This window comes from Myotis nattereri (assembly GCF_964212035.1).
Source record: "Myotis nattereri genome assembly, chromosome: 16".
Taxonomy (NCBI): Eukaryota; Metazoa; Chordata; class Mammalia; order Chiroptera; family Vespertilionidae; genus Myotis; species Myotis nattereri.
The window spans coordinates 34150447-34176978 of record NC_138091.1 but is presented as its reverse complement, the minus strand read 5'-3'; the positions used below and the strand labels follow the sequence as shown (position 1 = coordinate 34176978).

Genomic DNA, 26532 nt, shown 5'->3' with positions numbered 1-26532 from the left:
TTTTATATATATAAAAGGCTAAGTGTCCATCTGTCCAACTGGTAGCTATGATGCGCACTGACCACCAGGGGGCAGATGCTCAACGCAGGAGCTGCCATGATGTGCACTGGCCATCCTATATAATAAAAGCCTAATATACTACGTGTCTGACTGTTCGACCAGTCACTATGATGCACACTGACCATCGGGGGAGACGCTCAGACCAGTAGGTTAGCTTGCTGCTGGGGTCTGGTTGATTGGGACTTGGCGAAACGGCCAGACATGCACTGGAGCCAACCTCCCACGGTCCCTAGCTGGCCTCTGAAATATTTCTAATTAATTTCCTTTCAATGTGCACGAATTCGTGCACCAGACCTATAGTTTAAAAATAAACAGCACCACGGACCTAGCACTGACAAACTAATATTTGGCTTCCCCCAAGTGGGACACAGGCCCTGCCATCATCCCAGGAGCGACACCCCACCAAATCACAGCCAATGCTGCCAAGACCCCATGGCGCAAAATGCGGCCCACAGCCCAGCCCAGCTTGGAAATGGTGGCTGTGGGCACTGGGTAATGATGTCACATAGTACGTCTTCCTATCCCTAGCGACTAGCATCCTCTTAGCTGAGGAACCCAACTTGCTTTATAGCCAGGTGCAAACATTTTACAGTTTAACCAAATGTTTGTAAAGCATTTTCCCGTGCCTCATCTCATTTGATCCTCACAGAAGTTCTAGAGTTGGTAGATAGGAGACTTGGTAGAATCCTATTTTCTTTTCATTAGCAATATGTGAATAGCGATGCTAAAATATTTTTTCTAATTCAGACACTTAGTATATTAGGCTTATATAGGATGGCCAGTACACATCATGGCAGCTCCTGCGTTGAGCATCTGTCCCCTGGTGGTCAGTGCATATCATAGATACCAGTCGGACAGACGGACACTTAGCCTTTCAATGTGCATGAATCTGCACTGGGGCACTAATCTTTTATAAATACTAGTATGAGAAAGCAAGTGTTTAAAATCAAATACTGTACTAATCTATATATATACTAGAGGCCCGTTGCACGGAGATTCGCGCAATAGGCCTTCCTTCCCCTGGCTGCCGGCACCGGTTTTCCTCTGGCACCGGGGACCCAGGCCTTTGGGCCAGCCGCAGCGAGGCTTGGCTTCTCCGCTCCGGCTGCAGCGGAGAAGCCAAGCCTCTTCAGTCTTCAGTTCATCTTCAGTCTTCGCTCTGTACCTGCATATGCAAATTAACCATCTTTGTTTGGTTAATTTGCATACTCATCCTTATTGGCTGGTGGGCATAGCAGAGTGACTCCAATTTGCATGTTTCTCTTTTATTAGTGTAGATAAAAGGCTAATATGCAAATTGTTCCCTCCGGAGTTCGACCAGGAGTTTGATCACTCACCATGATGTGTGTTGACCACCAGGGGGCGGTGTGGAACAAAGGAAGGTGGCAGCCGGGGAAGGCCCTGATCAGCCCTGATGGCCAGCCAGGCCTTAGGGACCCTACCCATGTATGAATTTCTTGCACCAGGCCTCTAGTATACTATAAATCCAGAAAACAGTTAAATGCTCCTCTAAGAATAGACAGACTTGTTTGATGTAATTAGCACAGACTGGGGATGGAACCTGCAACCTGGGTATGTGTCCTGACCAGGAATCAAACCTGTGACCCTTCAGTGCATGGGAGGACGCTCTAACCACTGCACCAGCCAGGGTGAGAGCTTGTCTTTTAAAAACTCTAAGCAGACCTTTGAAGCTGCTTTTTGAAATCTAAGATTTATGAAAAAATGTTACTTTCCAATTCTAAATTAGAAATTAATTTTATTCCCTGATTTGTTAGCTATGACTACTGTACTAATTAGTTTACTTCAGTATGTTACTTACATTGATGATGGCTAATACAGTATTTATGTGCCACTTTACATTTGCTAACTACAATACATATTTGGAGGTAATTTATTACTGAAAGGACTTTCACCCTCAAATCAGTATGTTGAATGGTTAAATAGCTATAAAAACAAAAATTATATTTTATTTTCAAAGATAAAGGAAGACTTGAAATTTAATATTACTGTATAAACTAAGCATGACTGGGAAAGGTGATTGATTTTCCTGCTATGTTGGTCACAGGACTAATCCCCCACAATTTATATGTTCAAACCCTTCAGAAGAGGGCTGAGAAGCCCTCCAAATTCTCTCATTTAAAAAAAGGTACTTTAATGCCTGGCTGGTATGGCTCAGAGGTTGGGTGTCAATCCACCCAGGAACCAAGAGAGGTTGCTGATTCAATTTCCAGGTAGGCATATGCCCAGGTGGTGGGCTCAATCCTTAGTAGGGGGCATGCAGGAGGCAGCTGATCTGTGTTGTTTCTCTATTCCTTTCCCTTCTCTCTCTAAAAATAAATAAAAAAAAAATATATATATATATATACATATATATATATATATAGTAATTTATTTAATGACTTAATGAGCATGTGGTCTAACTGGTCTGTTGCTGCTTGTAACTGCTCCTTCATGCATTTCTAGGTGGTACATATCTCATAGTTTATGTCTCACAATTACAGATACTGAATCATAACAAAAGTGCAAAGTGTACCGTGTGTGTTTTCCACCTACAATTATGATATTCATGTGAGAAAAAACGAATGAAACAGCAGTCATAACAAGATTTAGTAAAAAATGACCATTCTGACTTGATTCTACTTTATAGAAGAGTAAAAGACCATTCCACAAAGATTTATTGAGCTCCAAAGTAACAGGTACAGGTAAGTGCCAGGGAAAGAACAGAAAATAAGACGAAGTCCCTGCCTTCAAGGGGCTTACATTTTAACTTGACATTTTCCCTTTAAGAAAATGTAAGTGGGGAAAATATCTCTACTTTTGGTAAACAGAATTTACCACTGTTAGCTCATGAAAAAGAAAAATCAATTTACAGATTTGGACAACCATGGTAATTTATTTACTTATTTATTTTAAATATATTTTATTGATTTTTTTACAGAGAGGAAGGGAGAGGGAGAGAGAGAAACATCGATGAGAGAGAAACATCCATCAGCTGCCTCCTGCACACCCCCCACTGGGGATGTGCCCACAACCAAGATACATGCCCTTGACTGGAATCGAACCTGGGACCTTTCAGTTCGCAGGCCGACGCTCTATCCACTGAGCCAAACCGGTCAGGGCAACCATGGTAATTTAAATAATATTCTGCTGTGGTAAAAAATAACATTTTACCACATAAAACATGATTAATATAACGACAGTTACAATTTTCAACTATCAATATTTGAGGCCAGAGAAGGGAGGGGAAAAGAAAAAAAGCATAAAATCTGGTCTAAGATTTCAGAAAGTGAGTCATTCCCATGACTTTAATTTCACACAATTATAAAGCAGATACCTATCATACATGATTCAGTGGCTTTGTGTTTAGAAGATGACAACCAGTTTTATTTTTATTGAACATCAATGTTATATATCATACAAAAAATACTTTGCTCCTTAGTTTATGAAGATAAATAATAAGGAATAAATCTGTAGTCTTCTTTTAAACCCAGGAAACTTGGAGAACAGTCATCTCATTTATGCCTGATTTTTATAGCTGGCTCTCACACATTGAGGACCTAAGAAGAAAAATAATGGCATTTTGCTGATAATTTATCATATCTCTTTCACTCCAAGTGTTCTTTATTAGGTACCAGCAATAATTGTTGATTGCTTTCTCCTTTTTGGCATTTCAGATCCTTCGACCTTGGCCTTCACAATGCCAATACTGAAATTTAAAAATAGGCAATGATAGGTTTTTTTATATAGTAATCACTTATTTTGTCAATTGGAGATAAGCTCTGTAAAGGCAGATACTTAGTCATGAAGTATTTGCTGCAGCACTATAGGTTATAGCTGAAGATAGACTAAAAATAAAAATGAGTGCCTGCTCTAAAACTAAGAAGATACATAGTTAAAACTTATAGAAATTGTTTTGCAATGAAATAACTTTCTAAGTATTTTCCTTCAATATGATTTTGATAATTTGTAGCACCCACCCTATCTCCTTACCTCTTTAAGAAAGCAACTTAGGTAGCAAATTATCCACCTTTTAAGTATTGAGTACCTATAGTATGTGAAACATTGTCCAAAGATAGTTAGCAGTGTGCTTAGTAGACCTAAATGACAAAAGAAATTCAAACCAGGTAATCTCAGATGGAAAGAGATTGTTGTGATTTCCTTATGTTTTATATTTGGATTTTAAATCCTTTTCTTCTATTTAAATCTCCATTTAAATTCTCTGTTCTTTGCTAGTTACCAGTGTGTACTCAGTTACAAAAGTTATTAAAATTAGCACCTATTATCTTGAACATTTTCAATGTTCTTTTCTACCGTACTTCAAAGAAAGTTTAAAAGGTATTCAGTTCTTATATGAATTGATAGTCTTTATAGGAGCACCTTTAGATCTTAAAAGCCACAGTATTCTTTTTAGGATTGTTTTTACATAAAACAGAAGATTCTCTAAAGATGCCTTGGCTATGTGGTCTAACCTATCAGGAGCTGCATGCAATCCTAGTTACCCACTGGATTTAAGCTAACAACCACACTGCTTTGCTCTCCTGACATGACGAAAAGACATAAATAATTACTGGAAAATCACACTTTTGGGACTGAACAATGGTTCTTCCGGTTTATTATGTCACCTGCACTAACAGTGACCACACAATGTCAAAAGCCAACATGGCTAAGGATGCACTATGGGGTTTGTTGTGAATCTCCAAGACTGCATGTGATGACCAGAACATTTTTTAAAGGTCAGTATCACAGCTCTATTCTCCCAGGAAATACAGATCTGTTGTCAGGATTAGTTGTAAGAGCAGCAAATGGCAAAATACCTCCCCACAATCATTGTGGCTTTGTAACAGGCCTTCCGGGTAGGCGGATAGGCGCTGACTCCGCGGTGGCGCGTTGCGCGTGGGCGGACCGTCCAGGGCAGGCCCCTCCGCTCCCCGGGAGAGGGCGAGGAGGGAGGGCCTTTGGCCGGTACCGGTACTTTGCCCGAGGGAGCTGGTGTCCTGTCTGCGTCCCTTGAGTTAATATTAACCAACCCGAGAAGTTTCTCTGGCCAGGACACAAGCCGCTCTCACAGCCGTCCGTTTGCCTCTGAGTTTAACAGCGGCAACAACGTGCTGTCAGCGCTCAGAGCTGGCGGGCTGCTGGGCGGGGTCGCAGGCAGCCCTTGGGAAGCAGTGAGGCGGCTGGCTCGTCTGGGGAAGCGACGTCCAGTACCTGGAAGCCCAGCCCAGAGTGTGTCTCCCCGCCCGCAGACGCTCGTCCCTCCTTCCGGATTTCGGAAGCCTCCGCTCCTGCCCACGCAGCCAGGTCCTCACGGGGCCTGACCCTCGGGTGGGCCCCGCGTCCGCTCGGCCCGGCTCCCTCCGCCCCTCGGCCCTCGGGAGAGCGGCTCCCAGCCCGCGCGGCGGGGGCCAGAGCTTGAGGCCCACTCACGCCCTCCTGTTTCACACTCGCGGGAGGGCGCAGGCTACCGGCTCCGGATGGCCTGCGGGGCACCCCAACCCCGCCACCAGGGTTTTGAAATTGCAGAGCCGGCAGTGCCGGTCTCCAGTCTCGCGAGAGGAGGAGGAGCCCCGCCCGGCGTTCTCCGCCCCTCCTGGCCCCACCCTCCTCCAGTCCCCCGCCCTCCCTCCCCCACTCCCCGTGGCGCGAGCGGCTGATACCGGAGGGGAAACGGCATTCGGCGCCGCACTCCCGCCCAGGCTGGTCCTGACGCGGGCCTCTTCAGCCGGTAACGGGGAGCAAAGGTGGGGATCAGGGAGGCGACCACGAAAACGGTGAAGGTCAGAGCCCAGAGGCCTTTTCCGAGAACGGTGAGGAAAGGGTCTGAACCTTCTTCCTCGGACTCCGCAGAGCCGAGGCGGGGTCTACCCCTCCCAGGGGCGGGGTCGCACTGGACAACTGCAGCCCAGGGGACTGGCTGGGCGGGGCGCGCCAAGAGAGAAGGGAGAACGGGGTCAGCTATGGGCTCTCCGGCGGCGGGGAGCGGCCACTGGGTGGTGGTTCTGGAGCCAGGGCCCCGGGGACGGGCTGGGGAGGCACCGAGGCCGCAGAGTCCCTTCCGCCTCTCCTTTGGACCCTGACTGGAGGCCGGCCGGCCGCGGTGGGGGGTGGGGAGGGCCCGCGGCGCGAGGGGGCGGGTCCCGTCCGCGCTCGGCGCTGATTGGCTGAGCGCGTGTGGAATCGGGTGATGGGAAACGCAGCTCGACTCTCCAGTCCCCTCCGGCTTTTCTCCCTGCCCCCCGTGGCGAATGTGCTGCGCGGCGGCGGGTGCTGAAGCTCGCGGCGTTTGGCTGTTGCAGGCAGGAGCTGGGAGGAGGCGCCGGCAGCAGGAGCGGCAGCGGCGGCAGCAGCTGGGAGGAGGTGGTGACGGTGGCAACGGCAGCGTCGGCGACGATGGCGCGACTGGTGGCAGTGTGCAGGGACGGGGAAGAGGAGTTCCCCTTCGAGAGGAGGCAGATTCCCCTCTACATAGACGACACCCTCACGGTGAGCGGGCCGGGTCGGGCTCTCCGCTCCCTGGCAGCTGTTTCCCTCCTCCCCCTCCCCCAGGCCGAGCGCTGCGCACTGGAGAAAGAGTGTGTTGCAACTCCTAGGCGAGGCCTTTTCTCCGGCAGGCCCCACCAACTCGCCTTTGCAGTGGGTCCCTCGGTAACCTCTGCAGGCCCCTAGCGCTCCGTACCCCCTTGGAGCCCCTGTCCCCAGGCTCTCCTTCCTTTTTGAACCGTTTTCCTCTACCCTGTCCCCTTCGGAGACGCTGCTTTTGCCAAAGCACGCGCCTCGGAGAGGGGTTGAAGGATCTTGGGCACTTAGGGCCTATGCCTTCCAGAAACCACCCACCCTCGGGGAGGCTTAATTATCTGGCGGTGTCGCAGCCACCCTGCTACCTATATATTGTCTGTCTTAATGCTGCAGCTCTCACTGCATAAGTATAATGACTGAGGACACAGTGACATGCTCTTGCACAGTAAAAATTCCACTTAAGTGCTCTGATTTCCTTGTAAGTAGTGTTGTGTTTGTCTACTACATTAAAACTCTTAGAAATGATTTTACTGCTAGGCCATGACTCTTCAAAATGGGCTTTTTGGCATTGGTCTTTAGTTTTCTTTTCTTCTTTTTTTTTTAAGGAAGCAAAATTATCGAAGGTGTAAAAGCACAATAAAAAAGCTGATTGTTCATCTTGAATGTCAAAACCCAGTTCTGTAGTTTTCTTTTTTAGATTTGGTGGTAGTGCAGTATTACAGATCTTCTGCCCTGTGTTGCTGTAGTATTTCCTTTAAAAGGAAATGGCAGAAATTTGAATTGAACCTGAACAGGAAATGAGTGCAGTTGCTTGCCACTACTTCCTAAGAAATGAAATGATTCTAGTCACAATATCTTCTGAAATCTATTTTGATAATGCCGAAGCCTATTTGCCTATTTTTATAAGTTGTAACTGGTCTCTTCATTTTCTTCTCTTTGGCTTTTTTGTTTTTCAAAGGCAGTTGATCTGTTTTGTTCCTGAATTTTTTTTTAAAATGTCTATTTTTTCAAATTTTATATAAAGTGCAAGTCATTGTAGAGATGCCACTCTATGCCCTTCTGTTTGCCAGTCTCAATTAAGACTTGAATGAGCTGCAGTATTTTAAAAAGGATTAGAAGAGCTATTGAATGACTTAATTTGTTAGAACTTAAAAAAAAATTAAATTTATTGGGGTGACATTGGTTAATAGGATCATATAGGTTTCAAGTTGTTAGAAGTTTTTAAGAGAAAGCATCTATAATTACCTGAGATAATTTTTGTTTTCTTGGGAAAAGGTAGAATGATTTGGCCTGCTATAATTTAAATAGAATTTGTGTTGATGAATTAGAAATACTTGAATGCCTTGGTTATGATTTTTGCACTTTTTGCATTAAAAGTATATTGGACTTGTATTTTAAGCAGTTTAAAAAATTAGCACTCTGATTATATTAAAAGGTACATATCTCATTTTGAAAACACCTAATAAGAGTTCATTTGTCAATAATTTTCTTCTCTACTACTACTCCAAAACTTTTCTGGAGCACATAGTTTAGTGTCAACCTTTTATGTTTATCCCAGAATGCCTTTGAAGTTTAAAAAGTATCCTTTGGATTTGGACATTGATTACTATTGAGTGTATAATATAGTATAGAGGAAATCAACATAAATTTGAGTATTTACCAAAAAAAAGGAGAGAAACTGATTTCTCTCCTTATGACCACATAACCACCTTTAATGCAGCATTGGTATATCTGATATATAGCACATTAAAATAGACAACTTTGGGAGTGTTTTTATACTCTCTGTACAATGAAACTAGTTTCCATAGAAAAACCTTGCACTGTGATGTATTATTGTACTTATTTCTTCAGAGAAGTTGTTTTCTACTGAACTTGAATTTTGCTTTTATTGCATTGTGAGCTTCTGACCAAGGCAAATACAACTTAGGATTACTTAATTTAAATATCTTAAAATAGCATTTTATTTAGGAAAAGGTGCAATTTTTCTTTGTTTTGGAAGGGTTTTTGTCAATAGGGAATGAGTGGGACTATTTATTGCTTTTGTCTTGAACTTCTGCAGACATTGAATGCTGATTAGTGAAAATTCTTGTCAACAATGCATTATATTTAGGGAAACAAATTTCTTTCAGAACTATTCTACCAATTCTACTTAAAGCAAACACCTGTTTGGGAAGAGGGAAGGTAGAGCAGAGGTTGATTCTCTGCACACTGGTCCACGATAGTTTGACAGCAGTGTATCCCTGAAGTTAACATTTGGTTTGGTATTTGTTCCTAGGGTCCATAGGTAAGGCAGGAGAAAACATTGTGTTATCTTTATTTCTAGTAGTTTCAGAATCTTGTTAGCTCCTAGATGTTAAATCCAGGTACAGTCAGTTACAAATGTTTGTCATTGTAACAGATGCTGAAATCTCTAGCCTTAGTTAAACTGACTATTTTAAATTGTATTTGTAAAATGAAACTAGGTTTATATGTGAAGAAGTAGCCTCCTCTTTTGTGATACTAGAGTCCCGATCCAGGAAATTTGTGCAAGAGTAGGCCTTCCTTCCCTCCAGCTGCCGGCACCCTGGACCTGGGCTTCCCTCTGCCTGCCGGCACCTGGGACTCGGTTTCCCTTACAGAAGGAGGTCCCACCCACCCACCGAAGCCTGCCAGTCAGTGGCCTGGGCCTGCCTCTGTGGGGCAATCATGGGGTGATGGCCTGGGTGATGGCTTGGCCCCCAACCAATCACATTGCACCTGCCTTGGCTGGCCTCGTGCCAGTGGGTGTCATAGCATTGTTCGGCTGTTCGGTCGATTTGCATATTATGCTTTTATTATATAGGACTAGTGGCCCAGTGCACGAAATTCATGTGTGTGTGTGTGTGTGTGTGTGTGTGTGTGTCCCTCAGCCCAGCCTGCACCCTCTCCAATTTGGGGCTCCTTGGGGGATGTCCAACTGCCTGCCCCTGCTGGCCTGCTCGCCCCCAACTACTCCCCCCCCGCCTCTGCCTCAGCCACACCACCATGGTTTTGTCCGGAAAGGATGTCTGGAAGGTCTCCCAGTCTAATTAGCATATTACCCTTTTATTAGTATAGATGTTGTATCCACATGTAAGAGACTCGTGTGGAAGCCCAGCCAGTGTGCCCCAGTGGTTGAGCATTGATCCATGTACCAGGAGGTCATGGTTCCATTCTGGTTTGGGGCACATGCCTGGGTTTCGGGCATGTTTCTACCCCTCCCTCCCTCTCTCTTCCTCTCTGAAATCAGTAACACACACACACACACACACACACACACACATATTAAAAGATTTGTGGTAGTTTAGTGGGTTTGAAAACAAGTACAGTGCTGCTGTAGGTGTATTTGGGAAAATCCCAAGTAAGTAAGCTGTTGGAATATTTGGGAAAATGGCATGCTATGTGGCCAAAATGCTGTTCAGTGTTACTAGAATTATAAAATAGCAGATGGATAGAAGATAATTATTTTATAGCAATCTGAAAAATTACAACTTTAAGTGAGTAGTTCTTTTAAAAATGAAGAGAGGGAAAATATATACTTCAGATAGATACAGAGATACAGGTTGAGATGTAGTCTCAACATTTTATATCTTGCCTTTTTTCACTAAATATTGAGAGTGTTTTCTCTTGTTATTCTTAAACAACTTTTTTTTTAAAATATATTTTATTGATTTTTTGCAGAGAGGAAGGGAGAGAGATAGAGAGTTAGAAACATCGATGAGAGAGAAACAACGATCAGCTGCCTCCTGCACATCTCCTACTGGGGATATGCCCGCAACCCAGGTACATGCCCTTGACCGGAATCGAACCTGGGACCTTTCAGTCCGCAGGCCGACGCTCTATCCACTGAGCCAAACCGGTTTCGGCTGTTCTTAAACAACTTTAATGGCCATGTAATACTTCGTTGTGAGATCCCATAATTTAATCATTCTTTAGTGGTCATAGAGGTGGTTCTAGTTTTTGCTGAAATTAATACTGTAAGAATATAAATAATGCATAAACCTTTGCATTAAATTTTTTCTCTCACGCTTCTGAAAGTACAATTATTGGATCAAAGGATAAGGACCTTTTATAAAGTTATTGATACATACTATCATATTGCTATAGCATTTCTGGAACGAGGTTTACCCTCCTAATTCAAACCAATCTAAGTGGATTAGAAACTCTGATAGGGTTTTTAATAGAACTTTAAAAAGATGATAAATGTTAGGCATATCCTCTTGGAAATTAGGTGCTTAGCGTTTGTTAAAAGTTTAGTATTTAATGTTTTAACTCTTGATTAAATAATTTTACTAAGTATTACTAAAGGTAATGTTACAAATAGTTGTGAGGATGAAATAAAAAACTGAGGTGACAATGATTTTTATTTTTTTAAACCTCACTGAAGACATGCTTAGAGAGAGGAAGGTGGGGGGGAGGGGAGACAGAGAGAGAAACATTAATGTGAGAGAAACATCGATCAGTTGCCATCTGTATGTTTCCCAACTGGAGATCAAACCCACAACCCAAATATGTGCCAGGAATGAAATTGGCAACCTTTCAGTGCATGGGATGACATTCAACCAACTGAGCCACTCAGGCTGGGCAACAATGATCTTCTATCCTACCTTCACTACACCTCCCATTGGCTAATCAGCATGATATGCAAATTAACTGCCAACAAAGATGGCGGCTAATTTGCATACTGCCGGCAAATCCCGCTGCACCTCCCCGCCTGGGTCTGGCGGCAGCGCGATCCCTAGCTGCTGGCCGCCCCAGCGCGAGATCCTGGCCTGCCGTGTGTGTGTGTGTGTGTGTGTGTGTGTGGCGGGAGCGTGATCTCCAGCTGCCGCCTGCCCTAGGGCGGGATCTGGGCCTGTGGTGTGGGGGGTGGGGTGGGCGGGGTGAGTGGCAGCGAGATCTCCAGCCGCCGCCCGCCCCAGCCTGGGTTCGGGGCCTGTCATGTGTGGGGCATGCTGGGCGGGTGGCAGCACTATCTGAGCGGCCGCCCAACCCAGCTCGGGATCCTGGCCTGCCATCTGCAACCGGGGGAGACAGGGCAGACACCGCGGGATTGGGTGTGCCATCTGCCACCAGGGGAGCGGGCCTAAGCCAGCAGGTGGTTATCTCCCGAGGGGTCCCAGACTGTGAGAGGGCACAGGTTGGGCTGAGGGGACCCCCCCCCCACCCGCCAGTGCACAAATTTTTGTGCACTGGGCTTCTAGTATATATATAAAAGGCTAATATGCAAAGTGTCCCCTTGGGAGTTCAGTCGCTCCCTATGACGTGCGCTGACCACTAGGGGGTGGCGCGGAACTAAGGAAGGCCCCAGCCGGCAGCTGGGGAGGGAGGGAGGGAGGGAGGGAAGGAAGGCAGGCAGGCAGGTAGGTAGGCTGGCCCCGATTGCTGGCCAGGCCTAGGGACCCTACCCGTGTGCACCGGGCCTCTTGTTTTTAATAAATACAAACTTAATATTGTTGATTAGAATTTATGAGAATGCTGTAAAAACCAGATTTATGGTCAGGTGGAAACCAGGACAGATACTTAAGAGTGAAAGTGAGTAATGGATTCAATAAACTTTATAAAGCAATAATTTCAGGACCATGACTCGTTCTATTTTTGGCTAGGAGGGATAGGCAGCCTCATGGTGAAGCAGAACACTAATGATTCCTCTTTGAAGCCATGCTTAAAATACTTTGCATGACTGTCTTCCTTTAGGTAAGCTAGCATCTGAACATTTAAGTCAGTCTGAAGTGGTTTTAAAGAATGGGGGGGAAATAGTGCATCTATCCTCTTTGTGTCCCTTTCCCCCTTTTTCTTATTATCATCTCTCAATGTTAAGTATATAGTGAGTGGCCAGAAAACTGCAAGGTAAAATATTCATTCTCCTAAATGTTTGAAAAGCAAGGACAGGGTATTTATTGTGAATGCAGAGTAAGTACAAGAGAAAATTTAGTAATATACATGCCAATGAAACCTAGAAAATACATGGTAATCAGGTCTATTTGCCCTGCCTGAGTTTCTCAGTTGGTTAAGCATTGTTCTGTGCACTGAAAGGTTGCCAGTTCAATTCCTGGTCAGGGCACTTTGCATATTTCTTAAATTGATAGCTTTGATCTTAAAATACTGTAGGTAATTTCCTTCCTTTCTTCTTTCCTTCCTCCTTCCTTCCCCTCTCTCCCTCTCTCTCTTTGGTTAATTCTCACCTGGGGATATTTTTCTTCTTTTTTAAAAAATTTTAATTTAATTTTTTTATTGTCTAAAGTTTTACATATGTCTCCTTTTTCCCCAGTTGAACCCTCCCCCCCCCTCCCCCGCCAGCCATTCCCACCCCGGGCAAGCCCCCACCACCCCAGTGTCTGTGTCCATTGGTTATAATAATATGCATGCATACAAGTCCTTTGGTTGCTCTCTAACCCCCCCAACTCCCCTGCCATTTGTCTTTGGATCTATTTTTTTTTATCAAATTATGTTGTTCATTATATCCCACATATGAGTGAGGTCATGTGATATTTATCTTTCTCTGACTGGCTTATTTCACTTAGCATAATGCTCTCCAGTTCCATCCATGCTGTTGCAAATGGTAAAAGTTCCTTCTTTTTTATAGCGGCATAGTATTCCATTGTGTAGATGTACCACAGTTTTTCAATCCACTCATCTGCTGATGGGCACTTAGGTTGTTTCCAAATCTTAGCTATTGTAAATTGTGCTGCTATGAACATAGGGGTGCATATATCCTTTCTGATTGGTGTTTCTGGTTTCTTGGGATATAGTCCTAGGATATTTTTCCATTGAATTTTAGAAAGAGTGGAAGGGAGAGGGAGAGACAGAGAGAAACATCGATGTGAGAGAGACACATTGATTGGTTGCCTCATGCACACAACCTGAGCAGGCTGGGGAACCTACAGCTGAGGTACATGCCCTTGACCGGAATTGAACCCAGGACCCTTCAGTGCTAGGGCTGTAGGTAATTTTCTTAAAATATTTTTGTATGGTAGCAATTGATATGTGGTGATATGGTATATATTTGTATCAAGTAAAGAGAAAATGCAAATCAAGGTGTTAGTTGCTTAAATGGTAGATTTGGAGTGATTGGCAATGTTTGCTTAAGTGGCTTTAAAAGTTTATCTTATACTTCTTTAGTGACTTGACAGTTAAATTTATTTGTGTTTTGCCCAACTTGTGTGGTTCAGTGGTTCTGCATTGTACCTATGAACCAGGAGGTCACGGTTTGATTCCCAGTCAGGGCACATACTGGGTTGCGGGCTTGATCCCCAGTGTGGGGCATTCAGGAGGCAGCTTATCAATTATTCTCTCCCATCATTGATGTTTCACTTTCCTCTTATGCCTTCCTCTCTGAAATCAACAAAAACATATTTAAAAAGAAAAAAAGGTCTTATGTATATGTTTTACACTTGTCTTAGTTATTCAGTTCTTAGTTTATTGTTAGAACAAGCATCTTTTAAGGCCCTTATTTCTAATATTAGAGGCCCGGTGCACAAAAATTTGTGCACTCGGGGGGAAGGGGGGTGTCCCTCAGCCCGGCCTGTGCCCTCTCGCAGTCTGAGACCCCTCGGGAGATAACGACCTGCTGGCTTAGGCCTGCTCCCGGGTGGCAGAGGGCAGGCCCAATCCCTAGGTGCAGCCCCTGGTCGGGCTCAGAGCAGGGCCGATTGGGGAGTTGGGGTGCCACCCCCTGTCATACACAGAGCAGGGCGATCGGAGGTTGTGATTCCACCCTCAGTCACGCTCAGGGTAGGGCCGATTGGGGGGTTGGGGCACCATCCCCTGTCACACTCAAGGCAGGGTGGATGGGGAGGTTGCGGCGCCACCCCCTGTCACGCACAGAGCAGGGCCAATCAGGGGGTTGGGGCGCAGCCCTCTATCACCCACAGAGCAGGGCCAATCAGGGGATTGGGGTGCCACCACTCTCACACTCAGGGCAGGGCCGATGGGGAGGTTATGACTCAACCCCGTCACACACAGAGCAGGGCCCGTGCGGGGGGGAGGTTGGGGCGCCGCACCCTGTCACACACAGAGCCACAGGGCGATCAGGGGGTTTGGGCGCTGCCCCCTGTCACGCTGATCCCGGTGCCGGGAGGCCTCGCGGCTCCGCTGATCCCGGTGCTGGGAGGCATATTACCCTTTTACTATATAGGGTAGAGGCCTGGTGCACAGGTGGGTGCCAGCTGGTTTGCCCTGAAGGGTGTCCTGGATCAGGGTGGGGGTCCCCACTGGGGTGCCTGGCCAGCCTGGGTGAAGGGATGATGGCTGTTTGCCGCTGGTCACAACCTTCAGGGTGGGGGTCCCTACTGGGGTGCCTGGCCAGCCTGGGTGAGGGGATGATGGCTGTTTGCAGCTGGTCACACACCCTTCAAGGTGGGGGTCCCCACTGGGGTGCCTGGCCAGTCTGGGTGAGGAGCTGAGGGCTGTTTTCAGGCTGGGGGTGACTGAAGCTCCCAACTGCTCCTTTTTTTTTTTTTTTTTTTTTTTTTTATTCTGGGCCAACTTTAGCTTTGAGGCTTGGCTCCAGCTCTTAGGCCTCTGCTGCTGAAAGTAGGTTTCTGGCCTTTGCTTATAATGTTGCGATCCTGCTGGCTGAAGCCCGGCAGGTTTCTGGGGTTTTGTTTAGCTTCTATGTTTGTTACATAGTTGCTTGCAGCTCAGAGGCCTGCAGGGGCAGGCGGGGAACGTTGGAGTCCTCCATCACTGAAGCAAGCAAGCCTCATGTTAGTTTCAAGCTGCTTGGCTGCCGGCGGCCATCTTGGCTGACAGTTAATTTGCATATTGCCCTGATTAGCCAATGGGAAGGGTAGCGGTCGTACGCCAATTACCATGTTTCTCTTTTATTAGATAGGATGGAGGGAAAAGAATGGTTACCTCCATTAAAGAAGCAGGTCTTTGTGTTGCTGGTTGAAGGGAGGTATCTCTTTAAGATCACTTTCAACTTGGTGGGGTTTTTTAGTGTTTTGTTTTTTGCCTCAAATGGGTCTCTTTTAAACCTGACTTCACTCTTTGGGTGTGTAGGAGTTTGCGGTCTTGTCATCTGGAAATAGAAGTTTGTTCTAGCACAGTATGTTTGATACCTTTTACAATGTTTTAATTAAGATATAAATGTGTTACTTTATTTCATTGTCTTGAAGGCAAACTTTTTTCCATATTTTTAACGTCTCTGGAATTGGGTTGCTTCTTTCATTTGGTGATATCCTAGTTATAATAGCTCCTAACTATGGTACTTCTTCGTATCAGTGCTATTACAGTTCATTGAAATGTGTTAATTACTAATTCCCCATTATCTGATATCCTGAAATCTCCTTAAGCTTTTTTATATTTCTCTTCTGGTAATGGAATTTTGATAATTGAATAAATACCTCAGTGTATCCTTTTTGTTCATAATTAGAGCAAACATTTACTATGTGCCAAGTACTGATCGGAGTTCTTCTCATTCATATATGATATATGTATCATATATATATGATTATTTCATTATGAGATTTACTGAATTTCATAGTTAAGAGGAATAACTAAAAATGTCAACGTATTTAATGTAAAATGTCAGGTTAAATGCTATTATAGGCCACCGCAATAAACACTTTAAAATATAATTTAATCCTCACAACTCACTATGTGAAAGATATTAAAATTTATTATGTAATCTCATTTTACAAACGAGGAAGCTAAAAATCAGACAGGTTAAGGTTAAGTAACTTGCCCAGAATTATGACATAGATTGTAAGCAACAGAACTGGGGTTTGAACTCATATCTGCCTGACTTCAGTGTTTTTGTGCCTAATGGCTATAACTCTCTGGCTTTAGAAACTTGTATAACTTGGATTTTTAAAAACAAACAAACAAACAAAAAATACCTTTTTTTGGCAGAGAGCAGGATGGCAGGTGGGGGAATCTGAGTTGCGGGGCGGGGGGCGAGAGGGGTGGTGGTGGTGGTGGTGTCTATTTCTGTCCTAAGAGTTTGTAAAATAATCTATAACGTGTTCAAAGAAGATAAAATAATTGATTTTTTATTCTTTTGCATATTAAGATGGTGATGGAATTTCCTGACAATGTATTAAATCTTGATGGCCATCAAAATAATGGTGCACAACTAAAGCAGTTTATTCAGGTAATAGTTTTAAAACCCAGTCTTTTAAAGTGTGTGTGTGTGTGTGTGTGTGGCGGGCGGGGGGGGGGGGTTGTTTTAAAGAGTCATTGAAAATTTTAGCCGTATTAATTTTGTTTTACCTAGGGCTCTTTAGGTCTTAAGATTACATTGAAGTTGCTTTCTTTTATTATAGCTACAGTGAATATATTTATGTACTTTTCATGTGAAAGAGATTAGGTTTTGGTGTGTTAACATTTTACATGTCTATATGGCTTTAATTTCACTAGGTCATCTTTCCTGTTTTTTAAAGATAAGGTATACAACTTTTCATTGAGAACTTGTTGATTTTCTTCTATAGTAATTTTTATTCAAGTAAAAAAAAAATTAACCCTGTGTTGTGTTACTATTTGTGATTATTTAATTTTTATGCAGTATTATACTTTATAATACACTATATATATTTAAGATAATGGAGGATAAATTGTTACTTTATTTCAGAATTCTGTTTCTGCCTTTGGAGTAAAATTTGAATGAATGGTTAATAGTAAATGTGAGAAAAATCCATTTTAGGTGTAAACTTACTTTTCCATCTGGTTTTTTTAGTAAAGCTGGAGGCATTACTTATAGTGTAACTATAACTCCATTCAGGTAGTAGTTATTTACTAAAGTTTTGCCCATTTCTCTACAGCTGTAGTTCTCAGTCATTTTTCAACCTTGTCATAGCCAACAGGTAACATTCATATGCACCAGCATATTAGTTACTCATTGCAGGTTCCTACATAGGTACGCTAGGCGTTGTTCTTGCCCACTAATCCATAACACACCTGTCCATACCTCCAGGTTAAGAATTGCTGTTCTACATGATCACCATCCTAACTTGACTCCTGTAGCTAAACATAGTGTGTTGTTAAAAGTTGAGAAGACATGGTAAAGCTGCACTGTCTTTTTTTTCTCTTTTTTTTCAATTTAAAGCAAGAGTATTAAACTTAATACTTGAATAAACACTAAATTTCCAAATGCAGGGCTTCTTTTTGCTATGCTGGGGCACATCCTAAGCAGAGCTTTTTATAACCTAGTTTCTAGAAAGGGAAGTTTATGCAGCAAACAGTATCATATGGACAAGGCTGACCATTTTGCCTTTTTTAAAAATATGCTTTTATTGATTTTAGGGAGAGGGAGAGAGGGACAGAAGCATCAGTGATGGAGAATTATTAATCGGCTGCATCCTGCATGTACCCTACTAGGGATTGAGCCCGAAACCTAGACATGTGCCCTGACTGAAATTAAACCACGACCTCCTAATTCATGGGTGGATGCTCGACCATTGAGTCACACGAGCTAGGCTTCTTTGCTTTTTTTGACTCAGTTGCAGATAGAGATGGCAAGCCTTGCCCAAGTTGTACTTAATGCACAAGGATAGGAACCAGAAGTAGTAGTAAAAGAGTAATTTTATGTGTTTCTTAAGGATTCTTCATTTTTCTTTCAGCGACATAGTATGCTTAAACAACAAGATCTAAGTATTGCCATGGTGGTGACGTCACGTGAAGTCCTGAGTGCACTCTCTCAGCTTGTCCCATGTGTTGGTTGTCGTCGCAGTGTGGAGCGCCTCTTTTCCCAGCTTGTAGAGTCTGGAAATCCTGCCCTTGAACCCCTGACAATAGGGCCCAAGGGAGTTTTATCTGTAACTCGAAGCTGTATGACTGATGCAAAGAAACTTTATACATTATTTTATGTACATGGGTAAGTATAATCAATTAGGAAAAAGTGGGTTTGTTAAGTTTTTTAACTTGGTGACAGTGGTAGCTTTTATTCTAAATTTGGTTGGAGTAAATCTTGATTCCAAATCAGTAATTTTGAGTAACTTATATGTGCCAGTGACTATAAAATTTCTGTTTTCATATGGGGAGAGGCAGGCCATAAGCAAATACATAATTTGTCAGGTATGATATTGCAGAGAAAAATCAGGAAGTTAGAGAATGAGTGGGTAGAATTAATACGGAGAATGGTTAGGGAAGGCCTCTTATAACATTGAATATAGACTTGAATGAGGTGAGTGAAACGTAGATATCTGGGGGGAAGAGAAGGAGCTGCAAGTGTAAAGGTTCAGAAGTTGAGGTTTCTTGACATGTTTGAAGAACAGCAAGGAAGCCATTGAACAGCTGGAGCCAGATGAATGAAGGGAATAGTAATAAAAGATGAGGTCAGAGGAGTAATAAGGGCCCAATTATGTAGTGCCATCTTGAGGCCTTTTTTATTCTGAGTGAGATGGGAAGATTTGGGAGGGTTTTGATTTGAAGTTTCCGTTACTTTGACTTCTGTGTTGAGAATAAATGGAAAGATGGAGAAAAGGCAGAGAAACAGGCTGTTCAATAATCCATGTGAGAGATAACAGGTAATAAATGGTTGAATCCTGGTTGTATTTTTGAGGAATGAGCCAACAGGATTTTTGGATAGATTGGATGTGGGAGGAAGGTATCAGGGATGATTCTTAGGACAAATAGTTTCCATTTTCTGAGTTGGATAAGACTGGAAGGAGCAATTTTGCAGAGCTAACTTTTGGACATGTTAAATTTGATGCAAATTTTACATGATAAGGGAGCCTTCATAAGGAAATAAGGACCCAAAGAAGTGGTTAGGCATGAGCATTTAAAAAAAATTGATTGATTAGAGAGAGAAAGAGAGAAACATTGATTTGTTGTTCCACTTATTTGTGCATTCTTTGGTTGATTCTGGTATGTGCCCTGACTGGGATTGAACCTGCAACATTTCCATATCAGGACAATGCTCTAACTGAGCTACCTGGCCAGGGCTGGCTGTGTTAAGTTTGAGATACCAACTTGGCATCCAAGCCGAGTTCAGAGAGCTCTGACTGAGAGATGTGAATTTGTTTAACCAGCATATATACACACACACACACACACACACACACACACACACATATATGTATAGGAACATACATATATGTGCATTTATACTTAAAATATAACTATAGTATTTAAATATATAGTATATAAATTTATGGTATATTAGACACAGACACATACATATAAAATTTAAGACAATGATATGAGATTTGATCATCAAAAAGTGTATAAATAGGAAAAGAGAAGAGGTCTGAAGACCAAACCCTGGGGCTTTCTTATTTAGAGGTGGTGGTAGAGACTTTGGATTTTTATTCTGTCTGAGAAATGCTTTGGGTGGTTTTTGAACAGAGAATAACATAATGTGATTGTAGTTTTGAAAAGACCATTCCAGCTGCTAAATGTGAAGCCTTAGAATGTAAAGGCAAAGAGACCATTTGGGAGGCCAGCTGTTACCATTGTCTGAGCTAGAGAGGAGAAGTTGGGCAAGGGTGGTGGTGATGATGGAGGTGATGAGAAGTGGTTTGATTCTGCATATAAAGTTAGTTTCCAGGCTTTCCTGATTAGTTGGATGTAAGGTATGGATGTTAGCTGTACATATTCTGTATTTGCATAAAATTTCTGTTGATGGCTTCTCATCAAGGATAGTTAGTATATATTTAGATAATGTTTGGACAAGGGAAGGTGACTAAGAGGTAGCAATCAAATAAAATATTTCAGGTACACTGCTAGATAAAGTGCAGATGCAGGGGATGAATGAGACAGATGCAATCTGGGAGAAAGTATGTTGAATAGAGCAGGTCTCCTTTAACATTTTGACAGAATGGAATGGGAAGGCTAGTGTACAGACTCTTTTTGGTTAGAATTTGATAAGAAATTTTCTAAGTAAGTGATGTGTTTATAATACTTTAAATATAGCAAAAGGTGGTAAATAGATATTTGGAAATTTTAAAGAAAAATAAATATATTTAAACAATTTTTTATTTTAGAAAGAGAGGAGGGGGAGAGAGAGAGGAACATTGATTTGTTGTTTCACTTATTTATGCATTTATTGGTTGATTCTTGTGTGTGCCCTGACTAGGGATCAAACCCACAACCTTGGAGTATTGGGATGATGCTCTAACCAACTGAGCTACCTGGCCAGGGCAAGAAAAATAAATATTAATCAAACCTTTAATGGTTTATTTTTAATTAGGTCCAAACTAAATGACATGATAGATGCTATTCCAAAAAGTAAAAAGAACAAGAGATGTCAGTTGCACTCCTTAGATACGCACAAACCAAAACCTTTGGGGTAAGTAGAATTGAATATCAAGATACTTTGTCATTGTTAAGATTATAAATGTTGATTACGTTTAGTAAAAAGAAAACACTGAGTTTTATTTCTTTAATTGGTTATACATAACAAAAGTCAAAATATGTTTCCTATTTATGTAGGCCTTTTTGATACTATACAGGTTCTCAATATAGATTTGATTTTTTTAAAAAGTTTGTTTATGTAAATGTTTCAGAGGAAAGAGGTGGAGATGTTTGTGGAAATTTATGTAGCCAATATTAAGTTTTTCAAAGTACTGATATCATTCTTTGATTTATTTAATATTCATAATATATAAATTATTTTTCTTGTCTTTCTTATCCTAATAACTTATAAGGATTAAAAAAAAAGGCTTGAATCAGTTATAGCAATATTTATGTAACTAATTTGCAGTTTTCTTCTTGGTTAGGTGATATAATGCCCAAGGCTGCTTCTGCCTTCATCTCCTAATACAATATCACAGTTGCCCCCTACAAAGTTGCTTGGGGTTGTAGGTGGTAAGGAGAAGCCATGGATTTTGAAGAGAGTTTGTAAGACGTAACTTCAGTTTTGATAATGTAAAAACTATACTTCTGAATTAATTTAAAAAACTAGCTTTGAATATCTCCTTAGTAGTATTGATACCATTGTTGTATAAACATTTTCCTCCCTTGATAAAAAGACTTGGATGCCAAAGTGGTGTTAATAATCTATTAACAAGACTTTTTCTGTAATCAGAAACAAACGTTTTTTAAAAATGTTATTATGAAAACTGTCAAAGACATAGAAAAATAGACTACAAGGATTTCCTTCCCCCCAAATACCTTAACCCAGATTCAGCAGTAGTTATCAATATTTGCCACATTTGTTTTTCTTATCTACGTTTTTCTTTGCTGAAGCACTTAAAAACAAGTCAGGTATCATGTTGTTTTACTCCTGCACATTTCCACATGTATCTCTAAATATAAATATATTTTATTTCATAATGATAGTGCTATTATAACAGCTAACAAAATAAACTGTAATAATACAATACCTAGTTTATAGTCAGATTTTTTACATCTGTCTCAAAAAGTGTCTTTTTACTTTGATTTGCTAGCATCAGGATCCAAACAAAAATCACACATTACATGATGTCTAAATGTGAGAGTACTGTGAATCCAGTAAATAAACTAAAGTGGTTATCTAAGGATAACTGTTATTTCACATAACTGATTTAACAATATCCTTAGAGAATTCCTGACTTTGTGAATGCAGAATTCAGTCTGATTTTCTCATTAGACAGTAACCTTTACTGACCTTTTGGCTAAAGCTACAGAATAGAATGATATAATAAAAAGCCTGCCTTCTGTTTTGTTGTGCATATTCATTAAGGTACTAAAAAGCAACAGGTTACCCAACATCTTTTATATGTGTTCATTGCCACCTTCCTTCAAACACCAGTTCTTCCACTTTTGCTCTGGATTACATCTCTCTTGTTCTCAGTGACTTTGTATTATTAGTTACTTTTATTAAGTTGACATACAGCTCTGTTTTCTATCCTTTAGCTTAAGACAAAACAAACTTCCAGAGTTTATATCCCCTTTCACCTACAGCCCACCACATGGAATGCCAAGTGTTTTAGAAAGTTGTTTGCCGAGTTATGGAATAGTATGAATTGATCTTATTCATACTATTAGAATAAGATCAGTTAGTTGATCTTATTCAGTTATTTCCACATGATATATGGAAAGCAGACCAGGGAGTACTGTCTGCTTAGCCAAGACTCCCTCTCTTCCACTTTGGATGGTCACTGCCATTGTATACTACTAGAGGCCCGGTGCATGAAATTCATGCATGGGTGGGGTCCCTAGGCCTGGCCGGCCATCAGAGCCAATCGGGGCCAGGCTAATCAGGGCTGGGGCTGGAGAGGAGGTGATGGTCACTGCACGGGCATGGAAGGAACTGACGCTGGATGCTGACATTGCCATCGTTGGCACTGTGCGGGTTCTCGCCTCCCCCCACTTCCCTTACTGATACGCTGCCATCGTGGCAGGCCTATTGCTCGCTGGGGGGAGGGACAGAGCATGGGCAGTTGGCCACTGGCCCCAAGGAGAGAGCTGACTCTTGGCCACATTCCCTGCCACCCACCCCCAGTTCCCCGTCCCAGCCCGGGGACTGGCCCCCCCAATCAGGGCCTGCCGGCTGGGGGGAGAGACTGTGGGAGGTTGGCTGTGGGAGTGCACTGACCACCAGGAGGCAGCTCCTGTGTTGAGCGTCTGCCCCCTGGTGGTCATTGCATGTCATAGCGACCAGTCATTCTAGTGGTTCCAGTCAGTTAGGCTTTTATATATATAGATGATTCTCCATTTATATATTTCCACTGTTTTCACCCCTCCCCTTTTCTGTTTAGACTTTATCCAGGGAAAGTATAATCCATTCGATTAGGTTTCAGCCTAACCAATTGCAACAATCCAATTTAGTCTTCCTGATAGTTTTCTCATAACCATGCAAGTAAACCCGTTTTTTTTTGTCTGGGAGTGAGGTTGAGATTTGAAAGAAAGGTCTAGGCCAGAGTTATAGGCCTCTGGCTGATGATCAGAAGTTACCTTAGAGAATGAGATATAAAATCACCAAGAGGAAGAGTAGACTAAGAGAAAAGAACGCTGAGGATTCAATATAGTAGTAGAAAAGTCAGTAAGAAAACTTGAGAAAGAATGGCCAGAGAGGTAAGCTGACGACATTGGTGATCTTGATGAGCAGCTCTGTGATTGAGGGGAAGCAGAATCCAGATTGGAATGGGTAAAAAAGTGAATGCATTGTAAGGTTGTAATGGATTAAGCTGTGAGTGGAAAGTATAGGAGTAGAACAAGGAAGTAGAAAGACTTCTTCAAAAAGTTTCATTTTGCAAGGAAGGATTGATATAAAAACATTTGGTCTAGAGAGATTATGGATAAAATCTTTACTTGAGCTGTAATCTTTTAAAAACCTTTTTTAAGAATAACGCTTTTACATATTTGTAGAATAGTCATTTGGCAGCACTGATTTCATGAATGTTTTCCTCAATTATGAGAACTTGAGTTCAAGAGTTATTTAGTTTTAGGAGATTATGGATCACTGAAGTATAATTAGAAAAAGGAAATATGGGAGTTGAGAGAAGAAGGATGTCATATGGGAGGCAGAGCAGGAGTTGAGGTTATGTTTAAAAAATAAGGAGCACTGAACCTTGACCTGAGCCCTTATGAGAGGGAATAGGGAGCTGAATTATATGTATGGCCTTACATGGGCAGGTGGTTGAAAAATACCTACTTAGCTATATAGAGTAGGTTAAGTAAAGATTCTGAGGTTTTTTCATCTCAAGCACCCAAAGCAAGGACTGTAGTGAGGACCTGCAGAAGAACAGGGAGCCAGTTATTCAGAATTATGAAAAATTAAGACTATCATTGAATGGAATATACACATTTCTCTTGGAATGCATATTGCAGTTAAGCAAAATGCATGACAGCACCACATTGAAACCCGTGGAGGAGAGTCTAAGTTTAAGAAAAATTATTTGTATAGTACTTATTACTAATTTAGGCTGTTTAAAGTATCTTAGTATGCTATTTTTATTTTAGTAACTATAAAAATTTGTTTACTATAATTAGGTAAATCTGTGACTTTCCCAGCTTAAATGTGAAGGTAGATAAACATTTTGTTGCATGGACTAGCTACAAAATTACATTGAGTGGATCAAAACTTGTTATAATTTTCAATTTGTGGAATATTGATCTATGTTTATAGGTGAGAATACAATTTTTTTCAGCCCTTTTCACTTTAAAACATTCCAAGTACATTTACTCATAAAATGCTTAGTATATTAACCAGTTACTACCTTGATAAATATAAATGTTAAATTGTATCAGGTAAACTTAATAGTTGAGCAGGAGTTTTTATGTAAAGATATAAGCACATGTTTAACATTTTAATATGGTTAAAAGGAATATACAATTATATATACAAATTTTCAAACTCATTTAATATTTTAATGTATTAAAAAGTTCATGATTTTAATATAGACTATAGAAATTATTCCTTCAGATAATCTCAGTGTCACTAAGCTTTGTACTATACTGTACTACAGTGAAGGGAGCAGTAGCAGTGTCAGTTCAGAGAAGTTAAGTACAGATAAGAGAAGTAGTGAAGACCACAGGAAGGACAGCAAGTGTAGGATCATTTTGCATTATGGACCTTTCCAGGGAACAGCCAGGTAAAATCAAGCAATACTTTACTCTGCTTTTTTTTTTTTTTTTTTACCCTTATATATTTCTCCTTCTTATTAATATTTTTTTCTTTCTGCAGAGGTTGTTGGATGGACGTATGGGAACTAATGTCCCAAGAATGCAGAGATGAAGTAGTTTTAATTGACTCTAGTTGTCTTTTAGAAACACTAGAAACATATCTGCGAAAACACAGGTAAGTGTAAAGGTCATCATCGTATAGTTGGAAGGTGTCTTAGCTGTCATCCAGAGTAGTCACTGACCTCCATATAATAGTACTCCAGCCTTTCCATTAATACCTGGCCCTAGGCAGAGCTTAACGTTAAAGTAGACAATTCTTTTATGGGATGAATCTGTGTTAGCTTTCGTGTTTAGCCACCATCTCCTTTTTGGGGGGTAATTTTTATCTTAGTTCCCTGTCAGCCTTTCAAGAAACAAAATGATTGAATTGAGTAAAATGTACTTAATTTAGAAACTCTACTCTTTGTTTTTATAACAGAAGCATTTCATGATGTCATTTTCAAAATTAAAGTTAAATTAGCAGCTTTAATTTAGTAATATTTTGAACTTTTTCTATATTTTCTTCTATGATAATCTATACATTTTTTGTCAAAACAAAAATAGAGTTGGAATTTCTGTGCTTCATGTACTATAAAAGTACAGATTTTTTAGAATGCTACTTAAGTGTCAATAACGTTTGGAAATTTGCAGGGAGGGGAGAGTGCAGTAGGAAAGGAAACTGGTGAGGGAGCTATTTAGAGATGGTGTTCTTGGGGGGAATTGATGTCATCTATATATATAAAAAGCCAGCGACCTTAACCCTGTGACTGGTTGCTATGACGCCCACTGTGGCCCCGGCTGATGGGGGGGCGGGGGGGCCGGGGCCGGCAGCCAATCTCCCGCGGCCCCTGATTGGCCTCTCCCACCTAGATTGAGGGTGGGGCAGCTGGCCAACCTCCTGTAGCCCCTCACCCCCCAGCCACCTCCGCCCGGATTGCCCCCCCCCCCCACCAATCAGGGGTGGGGCCAGCTGGCCAACCACCCACGGCCCCTCCCCCAGGTCGCTGGCCCCCTCTCGACTCCCCCCACCCCATAGCCCTTCTCCACGGCCAGCCCCATCCCCTATAAGCCCCCACCACCCTGATAGGCGGCCCGTGGCCCCTCCCCACAGCTGGCCAGGCCCTGATCGGGCCCATTCGGGGTGGGGTGGCCGGCCAACATCCTGCCATCTCCTCCTGACAGGCCCGGCCCGATCTGCCGATTGGGGCAGGGCTGGCCAGACCTCACCTGTGCACAAATTCATGCACTGGGCCTCTAGTATCTAATAAATTATGCCTCTTCCAGTGTCAATGAAATTTTTCTCCCCTTTGTTTTCTTCTAGGAGTTTTATAGTTTCAGGTCTTAATGTTTAGGTTTTTAACCCATTTTGAGTTACTTTTTTAGTTTTACTTGTCAGCGTTATTACCTCTGTTTATCAAGTGGGCTTAG

At 42.2% G+C, this 26532-nt stretch overlaps 1 protein-coding gene across 2 annotated transcripts in view; it reads left to right on the top strand.

The window, feature by feature from the left end:
- The first annotated feature begins 5686 nt into the window (after positions 1 to 5686).
- The window catches only part of GGNBP2 (gametogenetin binding protein 2), a 31777-nt gene continuing 10931 nt past the window's right edge, over positions 5687 to 26532 (top strand). The window contains exons 1-7 of one of the 2 annotated variants that reach the window (XM_081110666.1): positions 5697 to 5801; positions 6357 to 6543; positions 16592 to 16672; positions 18138 to 18391; positions 20708 to 20806; positions 24909 to 25034; positions 25127 to 25240. In XM_081110666.1, the coding sequence (XP_080966792.1) occupies positions 6451 to 6543; positions 16592 to 16672; positions 18138 to 18391; positions 20708 to 20806; positions 24909 to 25034; positions 25127 to 25240 (767 nt within the window). In that variant the 5' untranslated portion in view covers positions 5697 to 5801; positions 6357 to 6450. Of the gene's footprint in view, positions 5868 to 6356; positions 6544 to 16591; positions 16673 to 18137; positions 18392 to 20707; positions 20807 to 24908; positions 25035 to 25126; positions 25241 to 26532 lie in introns of both variants that reach the window. The other variant, XM_081110667.1, reaches the window with a different exon arrangement.